This window comes from Coffea eugenioides, chromosome 9 (genome assembly GCF_003713205.1).
Source record: "Coffea eugenioides isolate CCC68of chromosome 9, Ceug_1.0, whole genome shotgun sequence".
Classification (NCBI taxonomy): Eukaryota; Viridiplantae; Streptophyta; class Magnoliopsida; order Gentianales; family Rubiaceae; genus Coffea; species Coffea eugenioides.
The window spans coordinates 18978982-18998207 of NC_040043.1; the positions used below are offsets into that span (position 1 = coordinate 18978982).

The 19226-nt window shown below is 36.4% G+C and overlaps 4 protein-coding genes across 4 annotated transcripts; 3 read left to right on the plus strand and 1 right to left on the minus strand.

Moving 5' to 3' along the window:
• Positions 1–1617: 1617 nt before the first annotated feature.
• LOC113782947 (germin-like protein subfamily 3 member 2) lies at positions 1618–2776 on the plus strand. The gene has a single exon (XM_027328930.1). It carries the CDS (start codon positions 1963–1965, stop codon positions 2593–2595), a length of 633 nt encoding a protein of 210 aa, XP_027184731.1. The 5' UTR covers positions 1618–1962; the 3' UTR covers positions 2596–2776.
• A 1329-nt stretch (positions 2777–4105) lies between these two features.
• On the minus strand, positions 4106–6437 carry LOC113782946 (protein trichome birefringence-like 36). The gene is made up of 5 exons (XM_027328928.1): positions 5997–6437; positions 5626–5797; positions 5318–5499; positions 5055–5213; positions 4106–4669 (listed from the first exon to the last, which is right to left on the minus strand). Exons 1-5 carry the CDS (start codon positions 6335–6337, stop codon positions 4372–4374), a joined length of 1152 nt encoding a protein of 383 aa, XP_027184729.1. The 5' UTR covers positions 6338–6437; the 3' UTR covers positions 4106–4371.
• A 1408-nt stretch (positions 6438–7845) lies between these two features.
• LOC113783485 (cytochrome c oxidase assembly protein COX15-like) lies at positions 7846–11477 on the plus strand. The gene is made up of 7 exons (XM_027329634.1): positions 7846–8131; positions 8739–9037; positions 9358–9583; positions 9669–9914; positions 10035–10145; positions 10803–10934; positions 11076–11477. Exons 1-7 carry the CDS (start codon positions 7889–7891, stop codon positions 11247–11249), a joined length of 1431 nt encoding a protein of 476 aa, XP_027185435.1. The 5' UTR covers positions 7846–7888; the 3' UTR covers positions 11250–11477.
• A 769-nt stretch (positions 11478–12246) lies between these two features.
• Positions 12247–15813, plus strand: LOC113783481 (cytochrome c oxidase assembly protein COX15-like). Its single transcript, XM_027329631.1, has 7 exons — positions 12247–12525; positions 13133–13431; positions 13752–13977; positions 14063–14308; positions 14429–14539; positions 15197–15328; positions 15470–15813. The coding sequence occupies exons 1-7, from the start codon at positions 12283–12285 to the stop codon at positions 15641–15643; spliced, it is 1431 nt and encodes a 476-aa protein (XP_027185432.1). The 5' UTR covers positions 12247–12282; the 3' UTR covers positions 15644–15813.
• Positions 15814–19226: the final 3413 nt, after the last annotated feature.

Sequence of the window (19226 nt, forward strand, 5' to 3'; positions counted from 1 at the left end):
TGCTCAAGAGTAAAGACTCAGCTAGCGCTGACGAGTGCGTTCCTTTATTAGTCCCTTATATTGACAATTTGCTAAACAGGTCCTTTACGTATCTAGAGAGTCCTATTTTAGTCCCTCATATTTCAATTGCAAGATTGGCAAGAAATTTATATATTAGGATTAATCTTTTTTACATTGACAGTGTAAATGACAACTATGTAAATTTTTGAATTTGAAATTTAACTTTTATATATATGTCATCGATCTAACGGTGATAGTGTACATATCATCATTGTATATAAGATTTATTCTTCATAATGTTAGAGTTTATAAATACGAATTGTTTGACTGAATTTGATTGTTTGTTTTACTAGAAGGAGAAAAGGAAACATACTATTTTGTTTTGCATTTTGCTTGTGAATGTTACTCTTCGTCCTAGTGGTTTGAAATACACATTTTAACCACGAGAATTAAATGCCTTACTTGAAAAGCCAATAAAAACTTTTGGATTTGTTTGTATAGAATATTATTATTTGAAAAAAAAATTGAAATAACAATATTGCACTTTTTGTATTGTGATATATATGTAATAAAAATATGGTATGAAAGATAAAAAAAACTAATTGAAAAATGTTCAATTTTTTATAATGCAAGCAATTTTTATATATTTTTTTGGGGGAAAAAACTGGGCTATCCTAACAAACCTAAGACTTTTACACTTAAAACGAATTATTTTAAAGCTTGATAGGAGTATTATAATAGGAGTATTCGGTAACACACCCTTAAAATGCCCCATTTTGAAGGAGCACTTAACGCAATGAGAAAGCCTACGCTTTAAGATGTCAAAAGTTGGAGGGACAATGCTTTGACAACATACAATTCCACGCCTTCAAATGCCCCACTTCAAAGTCGTGGTTCGGTGACCACTCGCCTTCATCCACCACTCTCAAACATGGAGCAGCACACTACTTGTATTGATGAAGATTGACTTTGCATTCAGCTCCACAATTTTGCATCATCTTATAGGAACTTACAAGTCTAAAGCAAATTTTACTGAATTTAGATGATTGATCTTCGCAGAGATTGCTTTTCGTTTGCATGTTATTGCCAATAAGAATCGGGTGAGTACTGATTGGTGCATGTTGAAGTTTGCTGAATCTTTTGCCAATGTCATCCCACAAGAAAAAAAAGCTCGTTTCAAAGTAGCTCCCAAAGTAAAAAGATGGTACCCCAGGAAATTGTAAAAGTGACCATTCAGCGCTCTCTATTCATGTGTAGGTGGCCAAGAAATAAGAATCATGATTTGGGCTTTGCCTAGTGGTCCTTAAGCTTTAGATGTTGGATGACATTATTATCTTCACTTGTCTTTGAAGTCTGAATATAAGAATAAAACTGGGTAATAATTCAATTCCCTGCATTATTGTTTTCTACACAGGATCCTTACACTTTATGTATTTGGTCCACGAAGGCAAGCAATTTAAAGCAATCAAGTGTATTGAAAAGAATGAAATATTAGCATGACCATACTTTCGAATGCAGTCATGTGGGAGCTAACTACTCCACCTTTAATTACTGAACAACAAAAAGAAGAGAGGAGAAACTACTCCTCTTTATCTTCATCCCAAAGCAAGCTACTCCATGAAGCAGAATGCTTAATGCAATGTGAATATATTATATATTTTGGTGAAGTCAACACATACTACTTTGTGATGTTGTGATAGCTAAGTTGGTAGAGAGAACGAGTGTCATTCATTTTAGGTTGAAGAATAATTTCATTTTAAGTCAAAGGTTGGTGAAAAATTAAATTGAAAAGGAAGTGGTAACATCTGGTGCTAATCACAATTCTTCTGGTGTAGTCATTTGGTCAAATATTGTTGATTGCTGGGCTGTTTGGCAGTATATAAGCAATAATTTGTTTCAGAGCCGCCAGCTCTTTAAAAGTCCAGTCTTCGCCCATTTCTTTCATTGATAAAGACACTAACCATGGTTTCCAAGGTGACAGCTTTCTTAGTAATTCTCATCCGTATTCATGCAGTTTCATCTTCAGATCCTGATCCAGTCTATGATTTTTGCGTACCAAGAACAAATCTTTCATCCGATGCCCTTTCTTGCAAAAACTCAACATTGGTCACAGTTGAAGATTTTGTATATGCAGGCATAAAAAGCCCTGGCGATTTCAAGAAAACTGGTTTTGCAGCCACTCCAGTTAGCTCAACTGTTTTTCCTGGATTAAACACACTGGGGATGTCATTTGTACGTGCTGATTTTGCTGCTGGTGGGGTTAATGTCCCGCACTATCATCCAAGAGCTACTGAGGTTGGATTTGTGCTGGAGGGAAAGATTTATTCCGGGTTTATTGACACAAAAAACAGAGTTTTTGCTAGAGTGCTTGAGAAGGGTGAGGTGATGGTCTTTCCAAGGGGTCTTGTACACTTTCAGATGAATGTTGGAGATTCAGCAGCTACGATACTAGGAAGTTTTGACAGTCAGAATCCAGGGTTGGTGAAAATTCCAGCTGCAATTTTTGGATCTGAAATTAAAGATGAGCTTTTGCTGAAGGCTTTTGGATTCAATTCCAAGGAGCTCGCTAAATTGAGGAAGCACTTTGAATCCTAGCATCTGAAGTAGAGTGGAGGCCTCTCTCCTACTCCATCTTAATCTCCTGGCTTTTGTTGTATCAGGTTACAATTCTTTAAATCAGTTTTAGCAGAAACTTGAGCTGCAACTTGTGTGGATTATAGGCATCAAATGTATGGTATCAATGAAAATAATAATGTATCAGGAGTTTTCAGTTAAACTTCTTATAGCAACACATCTCATTCACTATTGTTGGCTATACTTTACGAGTTCTTGTTTTCTACTAATTCACAGAACTAGAAGTCTAGAATCTGTACTGTGGTAGAGCTATATACACATACCTATTTGGCTATGCTATAGTACTGTAATTGCAGTATGATGTTAATGTGGTTCTGAATTGGAATCCAATGTTGTCTATTTGATTCCAGTCTGGATTTGTCATTTGACCAATCTGACATAGATTTGATATAGTCCACATCCTTCAAGTGTAGATAAAGTGATAAACTATGATTCTAGAAGAGACAATGTCTCCAAAAAGATTAAATATGATGATGAATATAGAACTCCTCAGTCAAAAAAGATTTCAACCTTCAACTACCTCAACTAACACTTTGATAAAGCAAAAGAACACGTTCTCCTGGAAAAACGAGCCACAAAGAAGTCCAGCGCTACATGAATGATGACCCATGTTCAAAGGTACAGGATCACGAATTTCTTTGCAGCTTGCAGAATATCAGAGTTTAGTGGTTATAGTTTATACATATCTTCACGACAATTTTGATACTAGATTAGGGACCGGGTCAGGAACGTCAAGGTTATGTGTATTTTATACATGGCGTAACTCTATTTGCATACGGTGTAATTTACTTTCAATAATGTGTAACTCTAGAATAAAATTTTGTGAGTCCCACGCATGTTGTTAAAAATGAGGTACAAGATGAAATCTGGACCTTACAATTTTTTTTGGCCAAATCTTGGCCGTGAACTGCCAGGAAACCGTTCCTGCCCCTCTTCCCTAGATTAGTATTACTTGTACAAGCTGCAGTATTGCACGGATGAAGGTCAAGAGAAACTGATTTGACAGTACCTGATACTCAAAAACGAGCGAAAGCAGTGAAGAAGTTGATTTATAGGCAGTTAAAGGGTTGAGTTTGTACTTTTTCTGGAATTCCTTTGTTGCAGCTAAAACATAAGAGATCATCATTTCACTAAAGCAAAGAAGAACAAGCTTGGCGCGCATATGATATTGCTTGGGAGACAGAAGGCACCATGATTTGTTGGAAGGGTGAGCTGTAAAGCTTCATGATCAATTCTCTTTCCCTAATTGAGGGGAATTTTGGACCATGTTTGGAACATTTGTAGTCTATCATGATTAAACTAATAACAAATCACTAATCCTTTAGCTGGTGCAGAAATCTTACACCTTTTAGGAGCATCTCTTGACATTTGATGCAGAAATATTGCGCAAAAGAACAAAATGTTGCAGGAGTTGATCGCTTTTCAGACGAACTTGCATAATTTCTGATGTTACTAGTTACCAACGGGCATATTCAACCAATGCAAATTAACTAAAATGATTAAGGATGTTGCACCAAAACGAAGAACTGACCAATGAATAAGCATACTTTTCTACCACAAAGTCACAACTCTGATGTCAGACACTCCAATCTATATAGGATACTTATATAACATAGGAATTGCTCGAGAAACTGCATGATACTGAGAAATGATGAAGTACCACCACAACTGACACTAATAATCTGAGCAATCCACCTTTACATAGTTCTAGAACATAAATTGCTTCAGATTTTATGTTCATAGTAGAACATTTAACATTTCATTCCAGGTATCAGGAACTCCAGGGAGGCACCAATGGCTACAATCAGAGGTATACCCTTTGACGTGCTGTTTCTCTTCTTGGCCTATGGATCTACCATAAACAGATGGATGGCCGTCTCTTCTAAGTGCTGACAATGTAGTAATATCCTGCAGATATACTGGAAATCTCATCCTTCGTAGCACCCCTCTTAATACAGGTAATTGTGGAGGGACATGAGGGTGACTGAAGTATTGAAGAGGTTCCTTCTGATTATAACATTTCCAGCCGTTGTCCCTGCCAATAAATGAATCCCTGATGATTAATAACCTATATATACTTCAATCTAAATCAGCATGTGGAAAGCTCTGTTAGAGATTGCAATATTAGCATTGTTAAACTGGTACGGAATTTGGCATGCCTGATTAAGGACTGATTCAAGGTTCAGTTTGAGACAATCCAAAAGCTTAGAAGGCAACTACATTGGTCAAACCTAGTCAGGAACTAATAAAACACTAAATCTGTGTCATTTTTTTTTTTTTTTGAGGTTCATAAACTGTCGACTTACCATGGAACCCATTCAATCTCTAGTCTGGTTATACAGAAAGAGTAATATTGAAGTTAATAATGTTGGAGAGTTGGAGTGTTACATTTTACAAAGGATGAAATTCTGGTTGATTACCTGTTATGCCTCGGAGACATGCTCCTGAAAAAGACTCGACTTCTGCGAGGATCAAGATTCAAGTCTATCCACTTAGCCCATGTAGTGAGTCCTTTCTCATATGCAACCATTGGGTTCATATTCGTATATGCATTGTTTCCATCCGCGAGGAAGTCCCACCTGCAATTTAGTTACTTTATAGGATATAACAACAAAGGAATGATGCTATGAATGCAAACATTTTATTAATCTTGTAGAAGTGGGACAAGAAGATTCTGTCTTACGAACTATATTGATCAGAATGAGTCCACCAATGGGCTGAATCAAAAACAAGAACATCAACTCCTCTCCAGTACTTCGCATTCTCTTCTATCAAGTCTAGATGTAGTATTCTTTTGCCTGCTGTTTCCTTCTTCAGTTCCACGAGAAATGGAGCCCAACAAAACTCAATCGATGTCTCATAATCCTGTCAAAATTCAACAATTAAACCGATCATGCACCTACAATATTTGAGAGTACCATTCCCATTCCACTGTTAAAAACAGAGGCTTTCATCTAACCATATAGAAGCTTTCTAAATTTCTCTCCTTACCAACGCTTGGAATGCCATGGCAGGACCATGATAAGTGACCATTTTTCGAGCAGTTGGAATAACAGATTGGACTAAACAGACAAGAGACTCCCATTGGTTCCTCATTATGGAATCACCTACAAGCATTATTCTCTTCCTTCTCATTCTCCCCAGAAATTCCAATGCATCAAACCTGCATCACCGGACCACTCAATGGAGCAAAGACATACATACTCATATCACGGCATGCAATCATGCATTTTATGTCCTTTTTTTTTAAAAAAAAAAAGAAGAAGAAGAAGAAGAAGAAGATTTCCCAGAATAGATAATCCCCAAAGGAGAATAATAATGCACTGAAAAATGATGCGCTTATTTGAAGGTAATTGAGGTACCTTGGAATCGTACAACCGTCTGGCTTCCACCTCCACTTTTCATAATCAGAATCAGGGCGTCCGTTCTTCTGACATTTAACTGCAGTGCTAAGGTAGGGGCAAGTGCTTGGATCATAAAGCGGATAAGTTTGATCATAAACCCATTTTCCAGAGGTTAAATCACATCTCCTGAGCGAGGCATGCCTGCCTTGAATCATGTTAATTTCGTCGTCATTGTCGGCCAGCCACGACAGCTCCTCTTGTTCATACCTTGAAGATTCACCATCAGACAAATTCAGTAGGAAAAAGCACAAGAACAAAAGCCACATTAATGGCCAACTGATCTTAGCCTTGGCTCCCATCTGCAACCAGTGGAACTGAACTTGTTAAGTTTAAGCCTTGGAGAGCAACTGGGAAGCTACCCTATCAGCTGAGCTCCAGTGTTGTGAAGTAAATTTGCAAGTGGGAGGCCTTTAAATTTAATTAGGGTAGACTAAAGTGAGTACTGTTAGTTCCATCTCGCCTTGACTTGCGCTGGGATATGGAGCAATGGACCATGCAAATGTACTTTTTACTCATTAGATAGAAGTCTCTGTAGTGGTAATTAAAGATGGTACTACTATAACTTTGCCTTTTTCCCTTGGGTACAAATCATTTAAAGGGCTGGCCACGTTGGTTCTTTCGCTTCTACTATGACAAAACTCAGTACAAAAGTTTGTAATGCATGGTTCAATCATCATTGCTTCCGCACTACCTAATTCCAGGAAGAAGAATCAAAACAAAGCAAAATAAAAGTTCTTCATCTAGGGGATTGTTGATCGGAAGTTTGAAACTGAACTTGCTGTTGGCAACCGTAACTCCGTAATTTCAGGCTCTTAAGGCCACTTATTTACCTGATAGATTGATCTTTAATGTCACTTTGAGGCAAGGTTTAGAGCTATATTGTAAGGATAGGGGGATGCTTATGATGGTACGAGTATATGAGATTAGGAGTTAGGACTAACGAGTATTGATTGTAAGCATTTTCTTCTAAGGGTAACAACTAAGATTGTGATGTCAGATGTGAGCGCTTTGTTGGTTGCTAGTGTACGATTTGTCAAAACGCTTATAAGGGTCCATGATCTCGAAAAGCATGCATTGATTTGTGGGGATATCTGATCGAACCCATTCAAACATTTTTCTTTAAAAAATAAAATAATTAAGGTTCTGTTTGATAATTCAATTCAGTAATTAAATTTAATGGGTTAAAATTTTAACATATTCAAATAAGTTAATAATCAAAAATTGAACATTTGAATTAATTAACTGGCACGGATTTTTTAGGCAAAACTTATTCCCAAAATTAAGTGATAAATTATTTGCTTGTCATTGAATGTAATATACACTTAAATGTATTAGATTTAATATTTAACAATTCAATAATTTAATAAATTCAGATTTTATAATTTAAATTTTAAATTTCAATTTTATCAAACGCACCCGATACCTAGTAATAATAGACTGTTTTACTCGGTTGCTTTTTTTCTTCCTTTTTTTTTTGGGTTCAGACCTTGTTACAATTTTTCTCAAAAGCGAAAGGACTCACACTGGACCTGCGTCATGGTCTAATTCTGCTTTTTGGACTATTTTTTTGGGTTCTCGGAGTTTATTCTGTCGTCGGCCCAATTCCCCACTACTCCATAATCAGCAAGCCTGCTTCATGCTTTGCCCTTCTGGACCTTGTCTATTGCTCGAAATTCCCCGGTCGCGGTTCAGAGAGCGGTCATGTACAATAAAAGCCATAAAGGCTTAAACCCTCGCCTCGGGACTTTTCTGTAACTCAAAACACCAAACTCTAAAACCCCATTACATTCAAATCCTCTAAACAGAACGAAGTGAGAAAAAGAAATATAATCTAACAGGGTGGAGAAAACATGATGGAGAGCAGACTTATCTCAGCTTTCAGAAAAACTAAAAACATAGTTAATCAAATTTCCTCAAATTCAAGATTATCAACATCAGGGCTTTGCATTTCCAATGAGCCCTCCTTGCTGATCCACTCAAAAACTTACTCTTCTTTTTCTTCTAATCTTATTCCTGCAAGCCAAACCAGCATTATCAGAAGCTTGAGTAACTTGGGATTCAAAGCATTTCGTCGTCATTATCCTAATCATAAGGTTCATTTCTTGTTCCTCTTCTCAAGTGTAATCAGCTTATTTTTGTATCTTATAGACCAACATAAATGTTTATTGCCCTTTTTCGTTTTCTTTTCCTTCCTTTTTTTTTTGGTATTTTATAGACAAACAGAAATGTCTATTCCGAATATTTTTTTGGTATAATGGGTTTAGCATGTTTAGCTTTTGATTAAAGATCATCCCTTTGTTCAATTTGGTGGCGGCTTAATGTTAAGATTGTTAATAGACAACTAGAAGCAGTGGATTTTTTGTGAAAAAAAGAAGATGGCATTTTTTCTTCAAATTTGATATGAACTGTTTCAATTCTTAGTCATATTGATAGGAAGCAACATGGAAATACTGCAGGTTTTAGCCATATCTTGATCTGTTTGTTGCTTTGGTCTTTAATACCTCTGGGATAGGATGCTGTTAAAATCTCAATTGTAAGTTTGAAAACTGGGAAATTTGGCTTGATTAATGGGTAGAAGATCTTAACTTAGATGCTATAATTAGGTTTGATCTTGTACTTTCGTTTCATGGACAAGGCAATGGACTTTATTAGCATTTTGTTCTAATGATCATGGTTGCTAACCCAGCTTTCTGGTTTCAGGGTTTCTGCAGACGATCCTTTAGGAATTTATCCACTGCAGCAGCTGCGTCTACAGAAAAGAAGGATGGTTTGAGGCTCCTTGTAACTGCTGGGCCTCGTGCCCAAAAGTTGGTTGGGATATGGCTTTTTGGATCTGCTGCTTGGGTCTTCAGTATGGTGGTGCTTGGCGGTATGACACGATTAACCAGATCGGGGCTTTCAATGACTGACTGGAAATTCACTGGGAGGCTTCCTCCTCTAACAGATGAAGATTGGCTGGTTGAATTTGAGAAATATAAACAGTCACCTGAATATAAACGGTCAGTTGAGGTAGCATTTTATGCAATTGTAGTTCAAATTATTTGCTGTTTTACTTTCGCAAGAATCAGTCATGTTTACAATATTAACTTTTTGGAACTCCTGGTGCATTTTGTGCTGATATTTATTTATTTATTTGCTGCATATGATATTCTCATAGGGTATTTCGTGTCTTGATGAATTTTCTGTGCTCTTTGTTTGTTGATTAGGTCTCTACTGATCATTAAACATGATAGTAATTTTTATGTCAGTCACAATATTTGTTAGTCATGTTCACTTGGGAGCACTTTTCGCTGCATTTCTTAGTTTTGTTTTGTTGCAGTGTAAACAAAGGGATGAGTATTGATGATTTCAAGTTCATTTATTGGATGGAGTATGCACATCGAATGTGGGGAAGAGCACTGGGTATCATGTTTGCTCTGCCATTCTCTTACTTTCTTCGCAAGGGTTATATTACTCTACAACTTGGACTTAGATTATCTGGGTTATTTGCTCTTGGTGCCGGGCAGGGACTAATAGGTTGGTGGATGGTTAAAAGTGGTTTAGAGGTATCAAGAACTGGGTTTTCTACTTGCAATGATTAATATCTGACACATATCTATTCAAAAAGGTCTAATTTCTTTTCCTTTATAGGCCCCTGAATCGGAATATGCTGAACCAAGAGTCAGCCCTTACCGCCTAGCGGCCCATCTTACTTCAGCATTTGTAATTTACAGTGGGCTCTTCTGGACTGCTCTTTCAGTTGTTATGCCTGAACCTCCTGCTGAGTCAGTAGCTTGGGTTAAGGGTGCTGCAAAAGTTAAGCGACTTGCCCTCCCTGTGAGCATTCTTGTCGGAATCACTGCTGTCTCAGGAGCATTTGTTGCAGGAAATGATGCTGTATGTACCTATTGCTTCTTTGAAACTTGATATGTTTGCCAATAATCAAAGGACAAGCTCTGTATTTTATGAGTCAGAAATATATTCATTTTAACTTGTGGCTGCACCTAAAATCAATAGGGTCGTGCCTTTAACACTTTCCCAAAGATGGGTGATACATGGGTTCCAGAAGATATTTTCAATATGAAGCCTCTTCTGCGGAACTTCTTTGAGAATACATCAACTGTGCAGGTAACCTCTCTTAGTTTCTAGTCAGACTTCACATTTGCTGAAATATTATTGGATTCCAGATGAATTGGTGAACTTTATTTATTATCATTAGGAAGTGTGCTGTCTTTGTTTATTATCAATAGTTTTATTGTAGGAATCTACTTATGAAATGAAATGATGTGGACACTGACACGAGAAAAGGTTGGACATTTGATGTTACATTTATTTTCTTTTTCTTTTTCTTCTAGCAAAATTTAGCACATTGAAGAGATGGTTCTCAGATAATGTTGACCTTCTCCTTTGGGATCATCAGGACAGAAATAGAAGTGTGAATCAAGTACTCAACCTGGTACATTGACATTGATAATGACTGTAGATGGAAGATACAAAGTCGGATTTACTGTGGTCAAGATGCTATGAGAAAACTTTCAGGGAATGTAGGTTTAAAAATCTTGAAGTTTTATGGCCTGGCTGCATAAGCATTTACTGTGTGTGATATTTGTCTCAATTCACTGTATGACAAACTTGGCTCTCTAATGTTTATGTTCTTGAAAGATGGAAAGCAACTAACTTTAGTTCTCTGACCAGATGCAAATATGAAATCTCATCTCTGTTAGAATCCATATTTTGTGTTGGTATGCAATATTTTCTAATAACAAGACTCGATTTCTTTAACAGCTAGATCATCGTTTACTTGCCACTACGACTTTAGCAGCAATTGGTGGCTTATGGTTCTCAACTCGGAACCTGGACCTGCATCCGGCCATACGCTCCTTGATCGGAAGTATAGTAGGCATGGCTGCTCTCCAGGTGTGTCCTGCTAAGTTCTAGCAATCCTCGTTGGCGAGCTTTATCACAATTGTCTGGCCAATTCCTTGGCTTGATTGCCTTTGTCAGACGCGCATGAATGATTTAAATTTATCTGTTAAATAAATTTTGCTCCATCGACAGGTCACTTTGGGGGTATCAACTCTTTTGTCATACGTACCTGTGTCACTTGGCACAGCTCATCAAGCTGGAGCTCTAACGCTTCTAAGTCTGATGCTTCTGCTCAATCACACCGTACGTCGGCCTTCAATGTCACTTCTGAAGACTCTGCCTCCTGTTGTAAAAACAGTCACCTAGATGATCATCAGGATAATGTGTATTAGACGGCGGATTATTTTCGGCTTCCGATATTTAGATTACTTAAAAAGAAACTGCAAATGAGAGTTCTGAATGTAGCTGTTGTATGGAAGAAAGATTTGGTGCAAAATGGTGTCTCTCTTGCATCTGCAATTTCTGTCATCAGTGGGAATGCTCATTATTTTAGAACCATTGTGGTCCTTCGTGCAATGTTTTTCATTTTTTTTCCACTTAGGAGTATTCCAACCTTTCGGCTTTGTTCCAAGGATACGCATCAAAGTAACACATAGGGATCAATCACGAGACTTACTGGTAATTACTAGGTTACGGAACTAGTCAGACCACTCGTAAGGGCCTTGCAGTGATTTTCATTTGATCATACGTAAATGTTTATTTTTGGCATCAAAATGTAGCATAGTTGGTAATAAGCCAGGAATTAGAAATAGTTCGAAGTTTTATATCCAATGAAATTTACAAGTTTGTCTTCAAAGTAAGATAAAAAAATTTCGAGTGAAAAAAATTATATGTTCTCATCAATTGTGTGGATTAATTCTTACGGAGTGATATGAAACCTTAGAGGTTATAAAATAATAATTAAATTTTTTTTTTAATAGTTAGAAATGAACATTGAATTGGATGGTAAAATAGATTTAACATTCTCGGGCACCATGTTCTCGGATCCGACCCGGAGACCCCTAATGACCATTGCAGCCCGCGTCATGGTCTAATTCTGCTTTTTGGACTATTTTTTTGGGTTCTCGGAGTTTATTCTGTCGTCGGCCCAATTCCCCACTACTCCATAATCAGCAAGCCTGCTTCATGCTTTGCCCTTCTGGACCTTGTCTATTGCTCGAAATTCCCCGGTCGCGGTTCAGAGAGCGGTCATGTACAATAAAAGCCATAAAGGCTTAAACCCTCGCCTCGGGACTTTTCTGTAACTCAAAACACCAAACTCTAAAACCCCATTACATTCAAATCCTCTAAACAGAACGAAGTGAGAAAAAGAAATATAATCTAACAGGGTGGAGAAAACATGATGGAGAGCAGACTTATCTCAGCTTTCAGAAAAACTAAAAACATAGTTAATCAAATTTCCTCAAATTCAAGATTATCAACATCAGGGCTTTGCATTTCCAATGAGCCCTCCTTGCTGATCCACTCAAAAACTTACTCTTCTTTTTCTTCTAATCTTATTCCTGCAAGCCAAACCAGCATTATCAGAAGCTTGAGTAACTTGGGATTCAAAGCATTTCGTCGTCATTATCCTAATCATAAGGTTCATTTCTTGTTCCTCTTCTCAAGTGTAATCAGCTTATTTTTGTATCTTATAGACCAACATAAATGTTTATTGCCCTTTTTCGTTTTCTTTTCCTTCCTTTTTTTTTTGGTATTTTATAGACAAACAGAAATGTCTATTCCGAATATTTTTTTGGTATAATGGGTTTAGCATGTTTAGCTTTTGATTAAAGATCATCCCTTTGTTCAATTTGGTGGCGGCTTAATGTTAAGATTGTTAATAGACAACTAGAAGCAGTGGATTTTTTGTGAAAAAAAGAAGATGGCATTTTTTCTTCAAATTTGATATGAACTGTTTCAATTCTTAGTCATATTGATAGGAAGCAACATGGAAATACTGCAGGTTTTAGCCATATCTTGATCTGTTTGTTGCTTTGGTCTTTAATACCTCTGGGATAGGATGCTGTTAAAATCTCAATTGTAAGTTTGAAAACTGGGAAATTTGGCTTGATTAATGGGTAGAAGATCTTAACTTAGATGCTATAATTAGGTTTGATCTTGTACTTTCGTTTCATGGACAAGGCAATGGACTTTATTAGCATTTTGTTCTAATGATCATGGTTGCTAACCCAGCTTTCTGGTTTCAGGGTTTCTGCAGACGATCCTTTAGGAATTTATCCACTGCAGCAGCTGCGTCTACAGAAAAGAAGGATGGTTTGAGGCTCCTTGTAACTGCTGGGCCTCGTGCCCAAAAGTTGGTTGGGATATGGCTTTTTGGATCTGCTGCTTGGGTCTTCAGTATGGTGGTGCTTGGCGGTATGACACGATTAACCAGATCGGGGCTTTCAATGACTGACTGGAAATTCACTGGGAGGCTTCCTCCTCTAACAGATGAAGATTGGCTGGTTGAATTTGAGAAATATAAACAGTCACCTGAATATAAACGGTCAGTTGAGGTAGCATTTTATGCAATTGTAGTTCAAATTATTTGCTGTTTTACTTTCGCAAGAATCAGTCATGTTTACAATATTAACTTTTTGGAACTCCTGGTGCATTTTGTGCTGATATTTATTTATTTATTTGCTGCATATGATATTCTCATAGGGTATTTCGTGTCTTGATGAATTTTCTGTGCTCTTTGTTTGTTGATTAGGTCTCTACTGATCATTAAACATGATAGTAATTTTTATGTCAGTCACAATATTTGTTAGTCATGTTCACTTGGGAGCACTTTTCGCTGCATTTCTTAGTTTTGTTTTGTTGCAGTGTAAACAAAGGGATGAGTATTGATGATTTCAAGTTCATTTATTGGATGGAGTATGCACATCGAATGTGGGGAAGAGCACTGGGTATCATGTTTGCTCTGCCATTCTCTTACTTTCTTCGCAAGGGTTATATTACTCTACAACTTGGACTTAGATTATCTGGGTTATTTGCTCTTGGTGCCGGGCAGGGACTAATAGGTTGGTGGATGGTTAAAAGTGGTTTAGAGGTATCAAGAACTGGGTTTTCTACTTGCAATGATTAATATCTGACACATATCTATTCAAAAAGGTCTAATTTCTTTTCCTTTATAGGCCCCTGAATCGGAATATGCTGAACCAAGAGTCAGCCCTTACCGCCTAGCGGCCCATCTTACTTCAGCATTTGTAATTTACAGTGGGCTCTTCTGGACTGCTCTTTCAGTTGTTATGCCTGAACCTCCTGCTGAGTCAGTAGCTTGGGTTAAGGGTGCTGCAAAAGTTAAGCGACTTGCCCTCCCTGTGAGCATTCTTGTCGGAATCACTGCTGTCTCAGGAGCATTTGTTGCAGGAAATGATGCTGTATGTACCTATTGCTTCTTTGAAACTTGATATGTTTGCCAATAATCAAAGGACAAGCTCTGTATTTTATGAGTCAGAAATATATTCATTTTAACTTGTGGCTGCACCTAAAATCAATAGGGTCGTGCCTTTAACACTTTCCCAAAGATGGGTGATACATGGGTTCCAGAAGATATTTTCAATATGAAGCCTCTTCTGCGGAACTTCTTTGAGAATACATCAACTGTGCAGGTAACCTCTCTTAGTTTCTAGTCAGACTTCACATTTGCTGAAATATTATTGGATTCCAGATGAATTGGTGAACTTTATTTATTATCATTAGGAAGTGTGCTGTCTTTGTTTATTATCAATAGTTTTATTGTAGGAATCTACTTATGAAATGAAATGATGTGGACACTGACACGAGAAAAGGTTGGACATTTGATGTTACATTTATTTTCTTTTTCTTTTTCTTCTAGCAAAATTTAGCACATTGAAGAGATGGTTCTCAGATAATGTTGACCTTCTCCTTTGGGATCATCAGGACAGAAATAGAAGTGTGAATCAAGTACTCAACCTGGTACATTGACATTGATAATGACTGTAGATGGAAGATACAAAGTCGGATTTACTGTGGTCAAGATGCTATGAGAAAACTTTCAGGGAATGTAGGTTTAAAAATCTTGAAGTTTTATGGCCTGGCTGCATAAGCATTTACTGTGTGTGATATTTGTCTCAATTCACTGTATGACAAACTTGGCTCTCTAATGTTTATGTTCTTGAAAGATGGAAAGCAACTAACTTTAGTTCTCTGACCAGATGCAAATATGAAATCTCATCTCTGTTAGAATCCATATTTTGTGCTGGTATGCAAAATTTTCTAATGACAAGACTCGATTTCTTTAATAGCTAGATCATCGTATACTTGCCACTACGACTTTAGCAGCAATTGGTGGCTTATGGTTCTCAACTCGGAAACTGGACCTGCATCCGGCCATACGCTCCTTGATTGGAAGTATAGTAGGCATGGCTGCTCTCCAGGTGTGTCCTGCTAAGTTCTAGCAATCCTCGTTGGCGAGCTTTATCACAATTGTCTGGCCAATTCCTTGGCTTGATTGCCTTTGTCAGACGCGCATGAATGATTTAAATTTATCTGTTAAATAAATTTTGCTCCATCGGCAGGTCACTTTGGGGGTATCAACTCTTCTGTCATACGTACCTGTGTCACTTGGCACAGCTCATCAAGCTGGAGCTCTAACGCTTCTAAGTCTGATGCTTCTGCTCAATCACACCGTACGTCGGCCTTCAATGTCACTTCTGAAGACTCTGCCTCCTGTTGTAAAAACAGTCACCTAGATGATCATCAGGATAATGTGTATTAGATGGCGGATTATTTTCGGCATCCGATATTTAGATTACTTAAAAAGAAATTGCAAATGAGAGTTCTGAATGTAGCTGTTGTATGGAAGAAAGATTTGGTGCAAAATGGTGTCTCTCTTGCATCTGCAATTTCTGTCATCAGTGGGAATGCTTATTATTTTAGAACCATTGTGGTCCTTCGTGCAATGTTTTTCATTTTTTTTTCCACTTAGAAGTATTCCAACCTTTCGGCTTTGTTCCAAGGATACACATCAAAGTAACACATAGGGATCAATCACGAGACTTGCTGGTAATTACCAGGTTACGGAACTAGTCGGACCACTCGTAGGGGGCTTGCAGTGATTTTCATTTGATCTTACGTAAATGTTTATTTTTGGCATCAAAATGTAGCATAGTCGGTAATAAGCCAGGAATTAGAAATAGCTCGAAGTTTTATATCCAATGAAATTTACAAGTTTGTCTTCAAAGTAAGATAAAAAAATTTCGGGTGAAAAAAATTATAAGTTCTCATCAATTGTGTGGATTAATTCTTACGGAGTGATATGAAACCTTAGAGGTTATAAAATAATAATTAAAATTTTTTTTAATAGTTAGAAATGAACATTGAATTGGGTGGTAAAATAGATTTAACATTCTCGGATCCGGCCCGGAGACCCCTAATGACCATTGCAGCCCTCAAATTATACGTCCGTTGATTCAAATTTAGGCTTCATTAGGATCGAGAGAAAATGACAGAAAAGAAAGTATCCTGAGAGAAAGTCTTACCATTTCATTCCTTTTGGAGTTTTAACAAGGACGAAAGATAAACGAAATAAACAGATGGGACTTCCTCTAATTGGTGAAAATTTTTCCGCCTAAAATTGGGAAGAAAAGGATGAAAACTTGTTGGGCGCCAAAAGATATTTTTAATATGACAATTTTGTCCTTCAAAAGTTGATACAAAACTTCATTATTTCCGATATATCCTAAAGTTAATTTGTAAAAGCACCGATACAATGCTTTCTGAGTTCTATACTTTTTATACTTCCAACTAGTTGAGTTCACTTGGCTTTCTTTTGTTCTTCACCCACAATTCAATAACAAAAGGTATTTCTTTAACTCAATCTCTTTTTTCTTTCTTTGCTCAATCTTCTCTAGAGAATTATGGAAAAAGCATTTTTTTTGTGTAGATTGTTATTGTTTGTATTCTAAATTTTTTGTTCATTTTCTATCATAAAATTCTTGTCAATGAACTCTTGATTTTTATATTATTGATTTGTGATTATATCTTGCATGGTTATGGTACATGTAAGCTCCAGTGGTGATACATGAATATGAAATTTGAATGCATACAATCTGTATGTTTATTTGCCTATGTAAGCTTCAAATTGTAAAATGATCCAGCAAGAACTTCCATTTCTCATGGATTCCAGTTTCCATGTTGTAGATCAACAATCCAAACAGCTTCACAAAAACTGATGCCTCTAGGAGTTTTATCATCCATGGGATCAGCCCCCAAATCTGATCACCTGATCACAGACGATGAGCCTTTTGTAGATAGGGCTAATAATCATGAAACGTATAAAAAAATGTGTCTTACACCATTTGGGAACTCAACTTATTATTATTCATCTTGTGGGAATGCACATGCAATTATTTTAGAAATTTGTCTTGCCCAAATATTCTATTTATTGGAACAAGAAAGCTAATATTTGGACTTTAATTTAAAAATTGAAAAGGCAAATACGTAAAGTTATATTCTCATAAAATCTTTTCTTTCCATATCTCTCTAACTCTTAAATAAGAGAAAGATATTTCTTTTCTTTTCTTTTCTTTTCTTTCACTGAACTCCCAACCGAAATATGCATCTTTTTTGGCTAATTGAGCTGATTATTGCCGAAAAAAAAAAAGTCGGAACAATGTTGTTCTGACAATATAGTAGTATAAAACTAAGTCAGCCCGGTAGGCAAAAGAATTTTTTTTTTTTTAAGTTTGGTTGTCGGGCTGACTTGCTCGATAGCTACCGGAAATTTTGAAAAAAATGATGCAGGTTGTCGGTTGCCGGGCTTACCAGTGGAAATTTGCCTTTTAAGCCCGGCAGCCAATGGAAATTTGCCTACAAAGCTGCAGGCTGTCTCCAATCGTTAAAATAATGTTTGATATGGATGTAAAGAGCAATGAAATCATCACGGCAAGAAATTTGAATAATAAATCAGCATACTGGTGAACCAGGGTATTATATTTAAAAACTTATGCTGTCGGGCTGATTACGCCCAGTAGCCTTTTTGGTTAAATTTTTTTTTAAAGTTGAAACGTAAGAAAAAGGTTCAGATAGATTTGCTAAATCAATTATTTTTATTTTATGTTAAATCCTAAAAAAAGTTTTTAGATAAAAAAAAAAAACTCATTCAATTTACAAGAAGATGCATTTTCCAAATATTTGAAAAATAATCGTTGAAATTATTATGTATAAGACTTGGTTTTATATTTTTATAAAATATATAGAAAATTGATATTTACCTAAATAAAATATACAAATAAATTATTATTTGGTAGTGGATTGTTATAAGAATAAAGGTAAAAATAAATATGATAGTGGGTAGTTAAGTATAAAAAGTAATTTTTAATGTAAACTACAATTTTATAAATATAAAATTATTGTGCAATATAAAAATGAAAAGGCAAAAAATAAAAAAGAAGAATATTTGATAACACGAAATGGTGAAATATATTTGTACTGCAGTAATTTCACTAATCTCGATTTCAAGGGGCAGCTGCCTTGAATGAAAATGCAAGTTTTGCTTTGACTGATCTTGTCGTATGAGGATCAACTTATTTGATGTATCTTTGTTGTGTAAATTAGGGGTGGCAATTTTCGACACGACCTGAAAACACGACACGAACCTAACACGAAATTAATGGATTTGGGTTGAGGTTTCGGGAATTCGGGTCAGAATCGGGTTGGACCCGATGAACCCGAAAAGAAAACAGGTCGATTTCGGGTCAACCCGTGGTGACCTGATATGACCCGATATGACCCGTTTACGAATTAAAAATAATTTAATAAACATAAAAATAATTTTATCTAACTAAACTAAGTTATTCTTTTTTTCAAAGGCATTAATTACTTAATCTTAAATGAATTTATTTAATTTGTGTGAAGTTGAAATTATTATAATTGGACAAATAATATATTATATTATTTTTTACTTTTATACTGTTTTAATTTATTTTATATTTTGTTTGGGATAAAACACTTTTACGGTGTTTAATTTATTTTAGATTTGGTTTGGAATTATTTATTTAAAATTTTATTACTTGATTATGTAATTAGTTTTGTGAGAAATTGATTTTATTAGAAATTACAGTGATAAATTAATAAATTAAAATTAAGTTTCGGATCATTTCGGGTCGACCCGCCAACCCGTCAACCTGAAATTTTCGGGTTCGGGTCAGCATACCTGACCCGTCACGGGTTGACGGGTCGGGTTCGGGTCAACAGTTTTCTGACGGGTTGACCCGAACCCGACCCGCCAACCTGATTTGAACCCGAATTGCCACCCCTAGTGTAAATTATCAA

Excerpts from the sequence above, each read along its gene's own strand:
- LOC113782947 (XM_027328930.1), top strand. The coding sequence starts at position 1,963 with ATGGTTTCCAAGGTGACAGCTTTCTTAGTAATTCTCATCCGTATTCAT.
- LOC113782946 (XM_027328928.1), bottom strand. The coding sequence starts at position 6,337 with ATGGGAGCCAAGGCTAAGATCAGTTGGCCATTAATGTGGCTTTTGTTC. Across the intron at positions 5,798-5,996 it reads GACGGTTGTACGATTCCAAG|GTTTGATGCATTGGAATTTC; the intron begins GTACCTCAATTA and ends CCGGTGATGCAG. Across the intron at positions 5,500-5,625 it reads CCATGGCATTCCAAGCGTTG|GATTATGAGACATCGATTGA; the intron begins GTAAGGAGAGAA and ends GAATTTTGACAG.
- LOC113783485 (XM_027329634.1), top strand. The coding sequence starts at position 7,889 with ATGATGGAGAGCAGACTTATCTCAGCTTTCAGAAAAACTAAAAACATA. Across the intron at positions 9,584-9,668 it reads TGGTTAAAAGTGGTTTAGAG|GCCCCTGAATCGGAATATGC; the intron begins GTATCAAGAACT and ends TTTCCTTTATAG. Across the intron at positions 9,915-10,034 it reads TTGTTGCAGGAAATGATGCT|GGTCGTGCCTTTAACACTTT; the intron begins GTATGTACCTAT and ends TAAAATCAATAG.
- LOC113783481 (XM_027329631.1), top strand. The coding sequence starts at position 12,283 with ATGATGGAGAGCAGACTTATCTCAGCTTTCAGAAAAACTAAAAACATA. Across the intron at positions 13,978-14,062 it reads TGGTTAAAAGTGGTTTAGAG|GCCCCTGAATCGGAATATGC; the intron begins GTATCAAGAACT and ends TTTCCTTTATAG. Across the intron at positions 15,329-15,469 it reads TAGGCATGGCTGCTCTCCAG|GTCACTTTGGGGGTATCAAC; the intron begins GTGTGTCCTGCT and ends CTCCATCGGCAG.